The 17,696-nt window shown below is 44.5% G+C and overlaps 1 protein-coding gene across 2 annotated transcripts in view; it reads left to right on the top strand.

The window, feature by feature from the left end:
* Jam3 (junctional adhesion molecule 3) overlaps positions 1–17,696 on the top strand; it is a 54,638-nt gene that overhangs the window by 14,502 nt on the left and 22,440 nt on the right. Inside the window, exon 1 of one of the 2 annotated variants that reach the window (XM_038324225.1) lies at positions 5,833–5,950. The exons of the other annotated variant lie outside the window; for it this stretch is intronic. Within the exon in view, the coding sequence (XP_038180153.1) occupies positions 5,845–5,950 (106 nt within the window). The 5' untranslated portion in view covers positions 5,833–5,844. Of the gene's footprint in view, positions 1–5,832; positions 5,951–17,696 lie in introns of those variants that run through there. 2 annotated transcript variants of the gene reach the window in all.

Below are 17,696 nucleotides of genomic sequence, written 5' to 3'. Positions count from 1 at the left end.
GGCATATCTCTGTGAGTTCGAGGCCAGCCTGGTCTACAGAGTGAGTTCCAAAGCTACAGAGAAACAAAACGAATACAAACAAAAAGAGAAGATAGACTCCACAGAGCGTGACAGCATACTACTAACCTCGGGGTCTTCCAGCAGAGAACCAGCACTTCAAGTTTTATTATCAGTTTCTTTGGATTACATAGACATACGCTTGTAAAACAAGGGGAAGCTGCAGTTCTCTCGAGCCCAGCTTCATCTTCCAGCTTCTCTTTGGGAAGAAGGGTACCAACCGTCATCACAAAAGCTAAACCCTTGGAGGTAAGGGGACTTACACTGGGCAAATTATGTGACCATGCTTCTTTTATTACAAATAACAGAGAAAAGGATAAATAAGTCATAAGATTAAAAACTGGTAAAAAACAAAACAAAAAAACAAAAACAAACAAACAAACAAACAACAACAACAAAAAAACCCAAGAGTCATAGCGTCCTGATAGGATTTGAGGCATGCTCCACAGAAGGGAATTTCTTGCCATGGTCCAAAATCTAGGTCACCAGCCCGTGACTGGGAAGATCACAGAACCTAGGGTAGAAGTCCAATGGGTTAGTTTGCTCAAATGTTAACTTTGTCAAGTTGGCTTTCAGTGTATGTGATTAAACTCAGGCCTGGGTTCTCAACTTCGGTCAAAGAAGCGTGTTTGTGCACAGGGCAGCAGTTGTTGGGGAGATGCATGACTGTCCGCGTTCTGAGAATAAGAAACCGAGTGCTCAGTCCTAAGCGGGATGTCCTTATCACATGCCATTTCACCACTGCCACTGCCGCCGCCACCACCGAGTCTCGGGGGACACTAAGGAGAAGTAGAAAGGAATATAAGAGCTAGAGGGTGGGAAGGGACGGGAAATCCTCGACTCAGCTGTACACCCATCAACTCACAGTGCTGACTGTTACCTGTGAAAGACGTGTTAGAGAATCAGTCCAGCCCAAGTGCCAGCATAACTGAAGTACTCCCTAGCAACCATCCCTTACTGAGGAGCTATCGGCAGGTGAGATGCTGGGAGAGGAGAATCGTTCTTGTACGAGTGTGTGGCCTCTGACAGGTTTCCCATGCTCCAGTGCATGGTCCCAACCAACACGTGTATGGGCAGCGCCAACAGGACTTAGTGGCCTATCCAAAAGAAAGAAAGAAAGAAAAAGAGATACACAAGTTTTAAGGGGGTCTTATTTGGGGAGGCTCAGAGGAAGTTGAGGATGAAATGGGGGTAGATATGATCATGTTTCACTGTATACATGTATGAAATTATCAAGAAATAGTGATTATTTTTTTAAATGCTGTCTTCAAACCTGAGCTAATTTTCTTCCTCGAAGTCTCTTACGCCTTCAAAACGTGTGAGCTAAAAGGTGTTGTGCATAGGTAAGAATAGCAACCAAGTTTTAACAGATCTTATTTACTTCGCACATGGCAAACGTACTTGACAAGAGAAGCACCAAGAGTTCAAGAGAACCAAACACAAAACAGACACCTCAGCAGCCCCAATTCTGAACTCACTCTGAGAAACTGTTGGCCTTAGTTTGCAAACAGCAGGTGAGACATTAGCCATGGGCCTTAACCTTGGCCTTAGTGGGGTCCAAATCTCTCATCCACTGCTAGGAAACAGCCTCGCAACATTGTGGGGGGCGGGGGGCTATGATAAATGGACGCCACAGGTGGAAGACATGAAGGAAGAGGATTTCCAGCAACAAATTCATCCCTGTATTTTGTTTCCTCTGCCATCTCCTGGGGCTGTGTTAGCACCTGGCTGTGCTGGGAAATCACCAAATTAACCTCTCTGAAATGATATGGATACTGTCTTGATTTAATTTTTTTAAAGATTTACTTTTTATTTATTTCTGAGTGTGTGCCAGGTCTGCAGGTACCACCCACAGAATCTAGAAGAAGGTGCCAGAGCCCCTGGAGCTGAAGCTACAAGTCCTCATTAACCACCCTATGACCTTTCTGGGAACCATTTGAGTCCCAAGGGCAGAACTTATGTTACCAGGCTGGGCTGCGGGCCCTTTTACCTACTGGTCCTACTTTTTCCATTGCAGTTAATGTGAATGTTCATAAAAATAGTTTTGGAAGACATTTTAATTTCCTATGGAGTATCCAAAACACAAGCGTGTGTTCCCTAGGGGTCTAAAACGCTGCTTCCAAATAAAAGTCATGGAAACACTTGCTCTCATTGAGTGATGGCTCCAGAGACTCATAGTTGGGTTCCAGACTCCTCATTAAAAGTTAGAGGATCAGGAATGGAAATGTGGCTCCATTGCTAAGAGACTGGTTGCTCCGGCGGAGGAACAGGGTTCAGTCCCTAGCACCCATCTGGCAGCTCACAACCATCTAGAACTCCAGTTCCCAGGGTCTGACACCCTCTTCTGGTCTCAGTAGCTACCAGGCACATACACACAGTACACATACATAAATGCAGACAAGGACACACATACACAAGACATTTAAGTAAATAAATATAGTAATTTATAGCCAAACCAAATAGAGAAAATGTCCTTTCTGGCAGTGTGATACGTAAGCACCTGGAGATTGTAAGCACACCCGTGGGGCTGTCTGTGCGCTCCTGTCCTAACCACCAAGCTCTCGGTCCATCTCTCTCCCCCATTCCTTCCCTGCCTCCTCCTCTTCCTTCTTTTTATCTAGATGTGCTTCCTGGCCACCATATCTTAGCCGATCTGCCATGCCACACACCTCCATGGCATGGTGGACTGCAGGTTCTGAAACCGTGAGCTAGGCAAACTCTTCCCCCTTTTCCAGTTTCAGCACTGTCCCAGGAACAAACACTGATACACGTGTCATTAGGTCTAGTTAAGAACGCCAATGGCGGTGATGCACACCTTTAATCCCAGCACTTGTGAGGCAGAGGCAGGAGGATCTCTGAATTTGAGGCCAGCCTGGTCTATGGAGAAAGTTCCAGGTTAGTCAGGGCTACACAGAGAAACCCCGTCTCTAATAAATAGTCAAATAAAAATACAGGCAAAAATCTACACAGAGTAATTCCTTAGTACATTTGTTCTTTAATTCCAGACCTTTTTTATTTTTATCATGTCCCGAGTCTTCAGTGTATAGAAATTCAGGATTCACTTGGATACATGCAAGGACGGTTGTAAAGGAGGTGGCAGAGAAATGAAAACGAGCGGTGGTGGTGCCTGCCCGTTATCACAGCACTCAGAGAGAGAGGAAGGAAGATCAGTTCAGGGTCATCCTTGGCTACACAGGAGTTGGAGGCCACACGGTCCTTGGCGTGACTCTATCAATCAAAAAGTTGAGCACAGCTGGTTCTCAGAAAGAAACAGTGTTAGTCAGGGACGTTCAGAACTGTTCAGCAAACACTTCTTTAAGGTCAGGTCACATCATCTGAACATTGATTCTAGGGTGCTTTCAAGCTCTTAGCTGAGGAATCTCTCAGCTGTGGGGCAGTCAAGAGTGGGATTTTTTTCTCTGGCAGTGTGTAACAGAGCTGTCTCTCTTTTGAAATCACCTCAGCTACTTGCCGTGTTGAAGACCTCAAATGCTTTGCTTTGAAGATGCTTTTCTTCTGAAATCTACTGAGATTTATGGATTTAGACATAATTGGATTGTTATATAATGGGATTCTAAAACTGAATTTACAACATGAAAGAGCTTGTGTCCCCTGCTCTGTCTCCCAGGGGTCACATCCTTAAGGTAAACTGACTCTCTGCACCCAGAAGCCATCAACTGTCAGCTCCTCAGGTGCGGTGGGGCTTGTGGGAGTCCCTCCCTGCTCCCTGCTAGAAGGTTGACTGGCTTGGTCCCGTGCAGGCAGCCACAGCTGCAGCGAGTGACTGAGTTCAATGGTCCTGTCATGTACAGAGACGCTGTTTTGTCCAGACCTCCTGACTTCTGACTCTTGTATTCTTTCCTCTCTTCTTCTGCTACAGATGCTGAGTCTTGGGAGGAGGAGATGTGATATAGCTGTCCTATTTGTGGCTGTCATTTTTTTTAAAATTTGATTTATTTTTATTTTATGTGCACTGGTGTTTTGCCATGGGTGTCAGATCCCCTGGAATTTGAATTACAGACAGTTGTGAGCTGCCATGTGGATGCTGGGAATTGAACTCGGGTCTTCTGGAAGAGCAGGCAATGAATGCTCTTAACCACTGAGCCATCTCTCCAGCCCCTGTCATTTTTTTTTTTTTGCATTCTAATTGTGAGTTTCTATGTTAACCACTGTCCGTTATATTGAGACTTCTCTAATGTGGTCTGAGAGCTACACTAATGTGTGGGTACTATGCCATTTTATAAAGCATTTGAGAGGAGCTGGTAAAGAATACGGACTGCTTTCCTAGAGGACCCAGGTTTGGTTTCCAGCACCTGCATGATGGCTCACAGCTATCCTATGGGATCCAGTGCTTCTCCTGGCTTCTGTAGACACCAACCACACACTTGGTGTACAGATACAAATGTAGGCAAAACACTCATACACACCATACACATAAGATAGAGAGATAATAGGTAGGTAGGTAGGTAGATAGGGCTTTGAGTGTCTCCAGGTTTTTTGCATGATGGGGGTTGCAGAACCAGTTTCCCAAGGATACCAAGGGCAACCATCTGTGGTTGGTAGCCAGCGTCTGAACTCTTATTTTTGCAAAGCGCTAATAACTTTATGAAATGAGTTTCTTGGGAGTACTGGTGTTTTTGACTAGGATGACTAGGATTCAGGTTTACGTTGTTGGCATCAGGGCTAAGAGGTGACTTTGAAGGAGAGTGTTCACCTGCCGCTTTGGAATAGGATTCTTGTGAACCTCCTGTGTCCTTTCTGTGCCCTGTGGTTTAGTGCTAAGAGCAGGTAACCCATATGACAGAAACTTCTGCATCAGAATCCCTATTTAAAAAATTAAAATTCTGGGGCTGGAGAGATGGCTCAGTGGTTAAGAGCACTGACTGCCCTTTCAGAGGTCCTGAATTCAATTCCCAGCAACCACATGGTGGCTCCCAACCATCTGTAAAGAACTCTGGTGCCCTCTTCTGGCGCTGCAGGCATCATACATGCAGGCAGAACACTACGCATAATTAATAAGTCAATTTAAAAAATTATCCCAGGTTTCCCTTAAAAATTAAAATTACATTTTATTCATTTTTGCATAAATGTGTGTATGTCATAGCTTGTATATAAAGTTACAGGCCAGCTTGGAAGAGTTGGTTCTTCTGTGTGTGTGTGAGGACTGGATTTGACACAGTGGTCTCACAGGGGCTGAGACTTGCTGTCATCTCGCTGTCTTTATCTTCCCAGTCCAGACAGGAGGTCTTGGGTGAGGAAGGGAAGGCATCCCTGCTCTCTGGTTGATTTTGTTATTACCAGACTCTCAATGTTGGTTTTTCAGTCTCGGATGGCAGCCCCTTGAAGTCCCTTCATTCTTGATGTTCAAAACTCAGTTCAGTATTTTACTCCAATATGCTTTCCTTAAAGCAGACAATGGTTCTCTTTGGGTGTTTCCAGCACCCTGCACTTTAGGCTGACAGCGTTGGTATATTGGCATGTGCAGTTGTGATAAACATCTTGATTCGCCTCTCCTTTGGTAGACAGTGGCTAGATTTACTAATTAGACAAGTAACTAACTCAATAAATCTTAACATATTTAGTTTGGCTTAATATTGTTAAACATTTGTTGGGTGCCCGTGTTCTTGCTACTTCCCAGAATGGTTTATAGATTACCCAAAAGAGCGTGGGCGTCTTGGGGGTTGTTGAGAGTCACCGCCTTTGCAGGATGTTCTGCAGAAACCCCTGGCCCTCGAGGTTCATGCCTCACTGAGAGCTTGGGATGAGGGCGGACACCTTAAGATAAGGATGGCTTCATTTCCTTTTGCCATCCTCCTCCTCAGTGGTTTGTACTTAGAGCCAATTTCTGAGTGGCAGAGCTGGCAGAGTGTAGCCACAGTTGTTAATGGCCATGGTAGGTGCTCTGCTCTTCAAGGCCTCGGCCTTGGATCGTCCCAGGTATTGGCCATTCTGCATCATGCAGTCAGGAATGGAGCACATGAGTTCATTAAAACATTTTTAGATTATTTTATGTGTATAAGTGTTTTGGGCCGCATGTATGCACGTGGAAGCCAGAACCGGGATGAACAGATGATTGCGAGCCACTATGTGGGTGCTGGGAATCAAGACTCCTCTGGAAGTGCAGCCAGCGCTTTAACTGCTGAGCCATCTCTCCAGCCACTGGCTTTATTTTCTTAAAACCTTTTGTTGGATTTATTTTATTTTGTGTGTCTGAATGTATTGTCTATGTGCATATATGTACCCGCACCATGTGTGTTCCTGGCGCTTGAGGTCAGAAGAGGGCATTGGATCCTCTAGAATTGGAATTATGGCTCTACAAGAGCAGCAAGTGTTCTTAACCATCGAGCCGTCTCTACAGCCACCCTGGCATCATTTTTGTTCCCCGTGGAATCATTTGGTAAACTTTTTTGGAGCATGTTGACACTAGTCAGCACCTTTCTGCATAAGCGTTCCTTAAATCTTAATGGCTGTTGCTGCTTAAAGGAGCAGGCTCATGTCTAGCTGTGGAGCTAGCTCTTGTTTAAGAACTGTGAATAAGTCAAAGCCATTTTCTTTAACCTTTGTTGTATTTCTGACTGGATAATCTTTATTTCAGGTTACTCATTCTTTGATCAATCCCATAGATTATGGAAAATAGATTCAAGGTCTCTCTGTCAGGATATTGTTAGTTTGTCCTCCCTCCCCAGAAAGACAAGGTCTTGCTGTGTGTGGAGGCGGCAACAAAGCTGTACTTCTCCGTCTCGGCCTCCTAAGTGCTGAGATTACAGTTTTGCATCAGCATACCTGGTCTGTTTTTTAAAAAAATTAAATGTAATCTTTTGTTGTTGTTGTTGTCCTGGAACTTACTGTGTATACCAGGCTGGTCTTTAAAAGGATTCTAAGTTTTGCTTGTTAAGCACTCTAGCCCTTGAGTGTGTGTGTGTGTGTGTGTGTGTGTGTGTGTGTGTGTGTGTGAGAGAGAGAGAGAGAGAGAGAGAGAGAGAGAGAGAGAGAGAGAGAGAGACTCTCCTTGTTTGAAGTAAGGTTTCCCTTGCTTCTGCTGCTCTACTGTATACTACAGGCTAGCTGGTTCATGAACTTTCGAGAGATTCTCTTGTTTCTGCCTTCTATCGCCCCAAAGGAATTGCAGATGTTCAAGGTTGCATCCTGTTTTTCATACGGGTTTTGGGATTCCAAAACAGGTTGTCAGGCTTGCAAAGCAGGTGCTTTTACCTGCTGAACCATCTCTCTGGCTTGCCCTTGAGTCTTTTAAGTTATTGAAAATTTAGTTAGTGCTGATAGAAGTGTGAGAACAGCATTAATTTTTTCCTATTTCACTGTGTAAAAACAAACTTTATATAACACACAGGAAACATTTCCTTTCCCACTTAGTTTCCTTATAAATCTGGCTCAGATCCAGTCCTTGGGACTAGTTAGTATTTAGGGCAAGCCTGCTGCATACACAGGAATGAATGGCACTGGCTCTGCCTTCTAGAAGAAGAGCTACCCCTGCATTTTCCTTCTTACTTTCCCTCCCTCCCTTTCTCTCATCATTCTTCTTTCTTTCTTCCTCCTTCCCCCACCCCTCTGTGGCAGTCTCTCTGTGTAGTTCCAACTGTCTTGGAACTCACAATGTAGATCAGGCTGGCCTTGAACTTACAGAGATCCTCCTGCTTCTGCCTCTGGAGGCTGGTCCTGCCAAGCCTCACTATGCATATCGTCTGTCCGTAGACACATAAGAAAAAGTAAGAACAGCCCCAAGGTATTGGAAATCTGTTTGGAAAGCTGTTTCAAAAGTCAATGCCCCGTGGCCAATATCAGCAAAACTCAAAGAGTTCGTGTGAGATATTTGGGATCTGCTAAATTAGCTTTAATTTTGGGGGCAAGACAATTAAATTATTTTTTTATCTACCAAGGAGTTTTTTCCTGCTTGTATGGTAAGAACTCTGATGTACAGGTGCCAGCCCAAGTTCACAAGTAAATGCCTCTTCTAGGTGGACAAGCTGTTTGCCTGTGTTGGCTTTTGTCATCAGCAAGATGGTTGAGGTGATAGGGAGAGCCCTTAGCTGCCATGTACTCAGGACATTGTTGCCGTGCACGAAACTGTGCATTGAACTAATAGTGTTTTCTCTGTATCTTTCCTGGGTCTTATTTAACATTATCGGAGCTCCCTGACCATGTGATTTCCCCGCCATCTGGTGATGTTTAGCTTTCCACCTGCTGGTGCTTTCAGGGACACTTAGTGAACACTCTGTTCCTCGACCACCCTCCTCCTCGCTAATACCCATTGGTGTTTCGTCAGTAGAGCCAGCACGTAGGGAACGTCCCTGTTTAAATGCATGCAGGTTGGGCAGCACAGGAGGGAGGTGAGGTAAACGTGAGATGAAGGTGTTGGGGAAAGCCCTGAGCATGTGGGTGTTGGAGTCAGAGTGGCAGGCTCAGATACAGGTGCCAGAGTAATAATAGTACGTGCTGGTGAAGTCTGTTTGCATTCCCTTAATTGTCTTCTGTTCCTCGCACTCTTCACTGACTAGAAGGGGATTTGAGGGTGCGCATATAAAGAATATGATTGGAACCTTCTCTCACTTTGTCCTGACCATCTCTGGTGGTAGTATTGGAGAAGAGAGCATTTATTAGCCTCGGGTAACTATATTTGTAAGTGAAACTTCTGCCAGTTTATTTGCACGCTAATTTCCTGATTTATGCCCTTTTACTTTTCTTTGTTCAGTAGAGATTTTTCAGTGCTCCCCTAAATATATTTATAAATAAGTGTGCTTTTTTTGCACTAGTATCTGTAAGATTATAATTCATTGATAAAAGTTAATCACACGATATGGAAAGTTGTTATTGAACTGGGCATCACAACCTGTGCCCCAAGTGAGGGCTGGCCTCCATTCCTTGGTACATCAATTAAAAAAGTCAAACTAAAAGTGGAGAACAGAACTGGATGATGGTGGCACATGCCTTCAATCCCAGCAATTGGGAAGCAGAGGCAGGTGGATATCTGTGAGTTAAAGGCCAGCGTGGTCTACAAAGAGAGTTCTAGGACAGCCAGAGCTGTTACACAGAGAAATCCTGTCTTGAAAAAAACAACAACAACAAAAAAGGGTTTGGGGACAGAAGAATTTTTATTCGGTGTGGCCACATGGGGAGAGGGACTGTCTTAGTTACTTTTCTAGCTGTAGAGACACCGTGACTAAGGCAACTTATAAAAGAAAGCATTTAGTTGGGGGCTTGCTTGCAGTTTCACGATCATCATGGCAGGGAGCATGGTGCATGCAGACAGGCGGCATGGTGCTGGAGCAGTAGCTAAGAGCTCACATCTGATCCATAGGAACGTGGCAGAAAGAGAGCCAGACTGGGTCTGCCATGGGCTTTTGAAGACTCCAAAACCCACCCCCAGTGACACACCTCCTCCAAGAATGCCACACCTCCAGTCCTTCCTAAAACAGTTATAGAAGGCCACACCTCTAATCCTTCCTAAAACAGTTACACCAACTAGGAACCAAACATTCAGATGACCAGTGGGGGCCATTCTTATTAAAACCACTACAGGGACAAAAGGATCCAGAAAACTTCCCATATGTGTCTTCAGGTCCTTAAGTGAGATCAAACTTTTAGTAGAGGGCGAAGGATGTGCCCATCTAAGCAGTCCTGGTCCAAGTGTGGTCCCTCCACCACTTGCCCATCGTTGGCTGGGCTTCAATCTCATCCTGCAAGGCGGGCTGTCATTTGTTAGAAAGGTGCGAACTGTTTTAGGGAGACAAGATACCCCTCTGGCTGGCACCTTTCCTTTCTCCCAGCACAAGGTTCTAGGGGAAATTTCTATTTCTTTGGGGGTCCCTTGCATCAGTAGTCTGATAGTCAGATTAGGAGACACAGTGTCTCTTTAGAACACCTTCATTTCTGCCGGAATTGTTAGAGTATCTCCTATCAGCAGGTCAATGGATATAAAGATAGAAACATGTTATTGTTTGTCGTCACGTGCATGTGGCAGGAAAAGTGTGAAGGTACACTGTCACGTTGTGGTGGCCAGAGGTCGACCTCCGTTTTTTGGGAGCCTTCCATTTTGATTGCTGGGACAGGGTCTCACTTTATAGTCTTGGCTGGCCTGAACTCACTCTGTAGACCAGGGTGGCTGCAGACTGAGAGATCTGCCGTCTCAGCCTCCGGAGGGCTAGATTTAAAGGCATGTACCACTATGCCTAGCGTTCCATCTTTGTTTTTTTAAACAGTTTCTTACTAGTGTCTGGGGTGTACCAATTTCACTAGGCAGACAGGTCGGGGAGCCCTGATGATCTTCTCATATCCCCCTCCCCAGAGCTGATATTATAGACGTGAATCAGAATGCCTGGCTTGTTTAAATGAGTGCTGGGATTTGAACACAGGTCCTCATCCTTGCATGGCAAAGCAGCTTCCTTTTTTGTTTGTTTGTTTGAGAATGAGTCATAACTACTATGTAGCCCTGGCTGGCCTGGAACCTGTTATGTGGGACCAGCTTGAAATTACACTGATCCTCGCACCTTGGCCTCTCCAGTGTGGGGATTACAGGCATGTGCTAATGGTTGACAGAAATACATTATTTAAAAATATCATTTTTTATCTGTATGTGTCTACGTGTGTGAGTTTCTCTATGTCACATGCATGTAGGAGCCCACAGAAGCCAGAAGAGGACATTGGATCCTCTGGAGCTGGAGTTATGTTTGTGAGCTGCCCTTTGGGTTCTGGGAACGAAGCCCTGCTCCTCTGCAGAGCAGCCAGGGCTTCTCACTGCTGAGCCACTTTTCCAGCCCAGAAATGTGTTCTTATCACCTTAACCGTCTCATGAAAACTATTAGATAAATTGTTCAGATAAGGGTTTTATTTGTTTTTGAGGAACATGCACAGAAACAGATTCTACGGAACATTTTTATACTTCATGGGTTGATCCTACCCCACAGCTCCTCACCCCCATCCAGGCCTTGTGCCATTTCCCCCAGCAGTCCTCATTCTGCCTTTATGCCACATACATCATACTCCTCACCTCTTTTTTAAAAGTAATTTTTATTAAAATATAACTGCATTGTTTTCCTCCTTCCCTTTTCTGCCTCCAACCCCTCCCATTCCCCCAGTCCTCTCAAATTCATGGTTATTCATATGTGTGTGCGCGCGTGCATACATGCATGTGTTTATATATATACATATATTTTTATGTATATATGTATATAAATATTTAAATTCAACCTGCTGAGTCTATTTAGTGTTGCTAGTGTTTATAGGATTTCAGGGTTGATCACTTGGTATTGAGTAATCAGTTAGGGGCTCATCCCTGAAGATTTGTGTGGGTCTTGACTGAAAAGCCTCAGACCTTCCTGAGGTCTAGCTTTCACAGCACCAGAAGGTGCAGTGTGATCTGCCAAGGGAGGGAAGCAGTCTGCAGTCCTACCCAGCTGTGAGCCACACTAATGACCAGCAAGGCAGGCTGTCCCCGAAGGTAAAACAGTGATGTGTATATCTTGGCAGTAGCCAACAGTTCTCTAATTGGATTAAAGGCTTCCCTCCTTAACAAGAAGAAAATCATGCCTAGTTCTGGAAACACAGGCAACTACCTGAAGCTGGTAAGTTTATACGTCTTATGAGAGAACCTACTACTGCCACCTGACTAGACCAGCATAATTCCTAACTGTATGCTAAAACTTAACCTCATGCCCACAGGTAAATGTAGCGCTCACCTTTCTTCAAGGAAACTTCTCTTTGCAGATGGAGCTCGTTAGAGAAAACCCAAACTGGTCAACTGATTGTGGGGTGCCCACGCCCAGCAGGTACATCTGCAACTCAGCTCCTGCACCTAAGGCTCAGGAACATTTGGAAGAGGGGGCAGAAAGATTGTAAAGAGCCAGAGGAACAAGAAGTCTGCTGTTGAGATTTTTGTCTCTCAGAAATGAGAGGGAAGGTGCATTAATGACTCCCTTAGTAAGGTGGATGCTGGAACAAGACCTGAACGATACAGCACCAATTGACATGCTAATGTGGAAGGGGAAGTCTCAAGGGGCCCCACCCCAGACAAAGAACTACAGACCGCTCACCCCTCATCCCCTCATGGTTTCTTTTAAATCTCTCTCTCTCTCTCTCTCTCTCTCTCTCTCTCTCTCTCTCTCTCTCTCTCTCTCTCTCTCTCTCTCTCTCTGCTGCTGCTGCTGCCTGTCTCTCTTCTGTCTCTTTCTTTTTGAGATAGGATCTCACTGTGTAACCCTAGCTGTCCTGCTGTCCTGGAACTTTACCAGGCTAGCCTAGAACTCGGAGACCCACCTGCTTCTGTCTCATGTGCTGGGATTACACTTGGTTTCCCTCTTTCTTAATACTCCTTCCCATCTCATAGTTCCTTCTCTAATTTCATGACTTCTTCTCACACCCACTTCTACATAAATGCTTGTTAGAAGCTCATACTCGTGTGTTTTGAGTTTGGGTCACTTCCCTTTATAATATAATCCTTCTCAGGTCTATTCATTTTCTTTGAAGTTTCAGTTCATTTTTCTTTTTAACTGAATGAAAGTCCATTGAATGTATAGACCACATTTTTATTATCCAGTCACCTATTGATTGACATGTATGGTGAACATATTTCCTTAATGTTGTGAACAGAGGAACCATAAGAATGAATGTTCTGCATCTCTGTGGTAGGACATAGAAGCCTTTGGTACATGCCCAAAGTAGTGTAGCTGGGTCACGTGGTAGTTTTTTATTAGTTGTTGAAGAATCATGCACATTACATAGTGGCCGCCCCGGTTTTTACTCTCTGCATCAATGTTCCTCTTTCCTACATCCTCACCAGCGTTTGCTAAATAGACACTTAACAGTGAACCCCAAGAAATGGGAATGTCTTCAGGAATCTCCTGGCAGAAGGAAAAGCACCCGCCACAGGGGAACTTGTTCTCAGGAAACAGGTCTACAGCTTAGACCACTTCACAGGATGCGGTCGAAGCCAGACATTGAAATGGTCAGCGGTGGACAGGTGTGCTGGACTGGGACTGCTTGGATGTGCAAACCCTTGTCCCATAGTGAAGGTGGATGGAGGCAGCACTCAGGATCTCTCTGTCCCACTTCCCATGTGGTCGCATTGAAAAAACCTCTTTTTTCTCATTTTTATTATTAACTGTACTTTTAAAAGTGGCTTGTTTGGGACAGGTGCCTGAATTTGGCTGCTTGGGGTACAGACTGTTGACCCCAAGTTTGGTAACATTTTCCTTTAGTAGTTTTAGGTTTTAAGTGAAGGTCTTTGTTCTATTTTGAATTGATTTTCATGTGGGTGAGAGAATAGGTCTACTTTCACTCTTCCGAGGGTACATATCCAAATTTGCAAGCACTCTGTTGGATAGATTGCCTTTTGCCAGTGTATGATTAAAATTTTTAAAGTCTTTTGATTTTTTTATGTGTATGGTTATTTTGCCTGCATGTGTGACTGTGCACCATGTGCGGACATGTGTGCCTGGTGCCCACAGGAACTGGAGTTAAAAATGGTTGTGAGCCATGCCTGTTCTAGGAAGTGAATCCAGGTCCTCTGGAAGATCAGCCAGTTCTCTTAGCTGCTCCAAGCCTCCAAGTGTATGTTTTGACAGTTTTGTTAAAATTAGGTTGCTGTAGCTGTGTAGGTTTATTTATAGGCTTGTATTTTGTTCTGATATGTTTATCTAATTATTCTTTATCAATAAAATTTTGGGAGTCAGATGTCATGGGAACAATCTGAATGATCAGAGAAGTGGTGGAGAAGCCACCAGTGACCTCTCTGTTCCTCCATCCAGAAGATGGAGACCCTCTCTTAGCCCTGCCCCACTACTTCCTGTGTTTGTCTGTCCTCAGTCTTCAAAAACCTCTATGGTTAATTTTGGTCAGCTAGTAGCTAGCTCCTCCCTCTAATTCAAAACAAACTTTATTGTCAGTCTCGGGAGCATCAGAATGCAATCTAAATATCACACAGTATTGTCCCGTGGTCTTCATGTCTGTTTTTGTGCCCTACTGTGCTACCTCTGTCCCTGTAGTTCTGTGGTATAATTTGAAGTCATGTGTTGTGATACTGTTCTTTATACTGAAGATTGTTTTGGCTTCCTGTGATCTTTTGTGTTTCCATATAAATTCTGGGATTTTTTTTTTTCTGGTTATGTGAGGAATCAGACACATTTCTGATAAAAGTACCTGAAGTTAATCCCTCTCCCCCACCTAAAAAAGTAGTTGTTATCCATGCCTTAAAAAAAGATCTTATGTTTTTATTCTGATCCAAACAAGTCTCCTGGCTCTCCTGGGAGGCCCATGTATCTTCTGGAGAGTGTTTGCTTTGTGCATGACGTACAGTGTTCTCTGTTGCTTTCCACCCACAGAGCTTCTCTTGGTGAGGAGGAGGTGTGATATAGGAAAATTATGGAGGCTTTTCAGACCTGCTTTAATTGATGGCCCAGATGGTGAGGAAAACCCTTTGGGGAGATAAAAATTAAATGAGTGATAGCAGATTTAAAAGTTCATAATTAGACATTCACGTTCATATTCTCTCTCCCCCTCCCCAGCTCCGTCCCCTCCCCCGTGTGTGTGTGTGTGTGTGTGTGTGAGTGTGTGTGACTGTGTGTATGTGTGTGTTGTGTTTTAGACTGGGTCTCATGCAGATGAGGGTAACCTCTTGCTGTATAGCTCTGGATGGCTTTGAACTCCTGACCCTTTTAATCCTGCCTCCACTTCCCACATGGTGGGATTATAGACAGGTGCTACCACTTAGCTTGACTCACTTTCTGGTCAATACTTCTTACAAATGCCCAGACCTTTATTTATACACGAAGAATCCTATTTCCCAGATGATAGTAAGTTCGTTGAGGTCAGTATTGAACTTGTACATTGTTGATCAGCAGCTATAAAATCATCCTCCAGTATAGTAATGACGGCTAGCATAAGCCAAATGCTCTGGGCATGCAGGGCACTGCACTCTGCATGTGTTATCTTATTTATTATTTGTTGGAGTACATTGCTGTCTGGTCAGAGGTCGCAGCCTCCTTACAGCCTAGCAGCTTATCTCAATAGGTTAGCATCACGGAGCTCCTTTTCTCTAGCAAAGCTTCCTGCTCACTACCTGCCCTTACCTGGAGAATGTCCCTGGGCCTGGAGAACTGACCTTATCTAGATGCTGCCTCTAAACCAGACGCCTGATTCATCTTTACCTTGACCCTTGGCACCGATCTCTGCTATAGGACCCTACCTCCTACCTCCACCGACTAAGCCTTGTGTTGGGAGCGTGCCGTTTAATGCAAATTAGGGTTTGTCTCCAGGCTCTCCCATCCTGTATATTCCTTTTACTCTGGAATAAAATTAAAATGATTCTCTGAAATCTGTCTTCTGAAATCTCCGTTCGTGCTCATCTGTCTCTTTCTGCTGTTCCGTCTCTTTCTCTTCTTGACCTGGTGGCCAACAGGCTGAGTGGGAAAGACGACCCCACAATTATTTGTTGTCTGAGAAAAGGAAGCATTGTAATCATTCAAGTCTTCCACATTAGGAGAGGTTAGGATCCAAGTCAGGACAGCTGGTAAGCAGAAGCCAATCTCCACGATATCACACCACTTCCTTAACAAACACTTAGCTTTTAAATAAATATCTTTTGAGCAAGACGGTGAATGAACTGAGCTTAACATTAATTTTCCAGAATCCCAGGGATGTTTGATGCCTCTGTACAATGAACTGTGCTCAGTGTGAGTGGTCAGCATGCCGCTGTGCTCGGCGATGCTTGTAATTAAGGCACATGATGCCCCTGACAGGTTGCAGTGTAAACACATTGCTGCGCCATGCTTTTCCTTTAAAGTAGAACAGTCAAGAGCAGCTACCAGCATGCCTCAGTGTGGGCTTCACAAATACTGCTTCATCCAATGCTGAATTAATGTGTCCTCATCCTTTCAGTGCAAATTAAAATGTGGATTTTCACCCCGGTTCTGTAGTAAGTGACCTGCGCTCGGACCACTGAGTGTTCCATGGAGCATGGTTAAGTAGAATCCTTGACTGGCTACGGGGAAGACCAGAGTGTTCATTCAGCTCTCATGTCTTTGGTCAGGGTCCTCCTGCTTCTGTTAGCTTGTGCTGAACTTGGCAGCTGCTCTGGAATCATGATGGCTGTGGCCACTCTCAGGAGACCCTCAGAAGGCCTTTTGACATTCTTTTGTAGTTAGGGGAGGCTGGCTGCAGGGCTCTCAAGATGCTCAAAGGGCTTCCCCAGGGTTAGCCAAGAGGAAAACAGTTGGTCCAGGGGAACTCTAGAGTAGCCTGTGAGTGTGTGGGCGTTCTTAGGGGTGTAGCTTTTTTGCTATTTGTTCATGCTTCTCCTGGTGGACTCTCAAGTCCTGAAGAGCTAGAAGTTGCCCAGGGACTTCGTAGTGGCCTAGCTACCTTTGTGTCACCCATGAATGGTCTCAACAGTCTGGACTTGTGTGGAAGTGTTTCTCTGACCCTCCCTGTATAGCGCAAATCAGTGCTCAGTGGTTTGCTGAGGTTCTAAAATTCTAAATTATGGACAGAGTGTGTGTGTGTGTGTGTGTGTGTGTGTGTGTGTGTGTGTGTGTGTGTGTCTGTTTGTCTGTATGTGTATGTGTGTCTGTGTGTGTGGGTTCTCTCTCTGTGTGTGTGTGTCTGTGTGTCTGTGTATGTGTGTGTCTGTGTGTGTATGTGTGTGCTTGTGTGTGTGTGACGGGTGGGTTGTATATATGGGCATGCGCATAATGTCTGTGGAGGTCAGAGGAGGTGGAAATCCCATGGAACCTGGTTATAGGCAGTTGTAAACTGCCTGATATGGGTGCTGGGAATTGAACTCTGATCCTCTGTGAGAGAATGTTGTGCTCTCAATCACTGAGCCATCTCTTCATCCACTTGCTGATTTTTTTTTGTTGTTTAACATTTCCCCAGAAAATGATGAAATAACTTTATACTAAATGTTGAGAACATTGGGATGTGACTCAAGATGTCAAGAATTTCGGTTTGTCCCAGTTTGGATAAGCTTTTTCTGTGGAACCAGGCAGCATCCTGAGTATACTAGAAAATAAGGGAGCTTCCGCATGCTTCTGTTGGGATACAGTGTTCTTTTGGTAAGATTTTCTGTCCGCTTGAGCAGCATCTCTCACTGGCTCAAGAAGAAGACTGATCATATTACTCTGCTGACTTTTTATTTCAGTTTTTATTGAGTACTTGCTACGTACCAGCAAGTTTTATAAGTCGTTTATATGCGACACTTAATTATATTAATTACTTTATGAGCTAGGCCCTGCTTTCAGTATTTCACAAATAAGAAACAATAACACCCAAACAGTATGGTAAATTGCAGGACTCTTATCAGCCCAGTTCCAGAACCACAGTGTCAGTTGCTGTTAGTGGAACATTTACTTCTCAAGATTCAACAGCAAGACAATTATGAGCCCCTATTATATGCTAATTCCTGTACTAGCTTTGATGGCTCAGAGGTGACCAGATAGAGTGCTCTCTTTCAAGTGCCTTTGGCTGGAGTGCTTTGCTAATGACCTTGTAAGTGGTTTATTCAGCAGCTCTGGGCCACTCCAGCTCCTGCCCATTACGCAGAAGGCAGCGTATTAAGTTTTCTTTAGAACCAATCTGTTGCTGTGGTCCTACCAGGAGACAGGGTTTTCATCCCCCGACCTTCCTTTCTCGTG

Source organism: Arvicola amphibius, chromosome 3 (assembly GCF_903992535.2).
Source record: "Arvicola amphibius chromosome 3, mArvAmp1.2, whole genome shotgun sequence".
NCBI lineage: Eukaryota > Metazoa > Chordata > Mammalia > Rodentia > Cricetidae > Arvicola > Arvicola amphibius.
The sequence above is the reverse complement of the archived record's forward strand: the minus strand, read 5'-3'. Positions and strand labels throughout refer to the sequence as shown.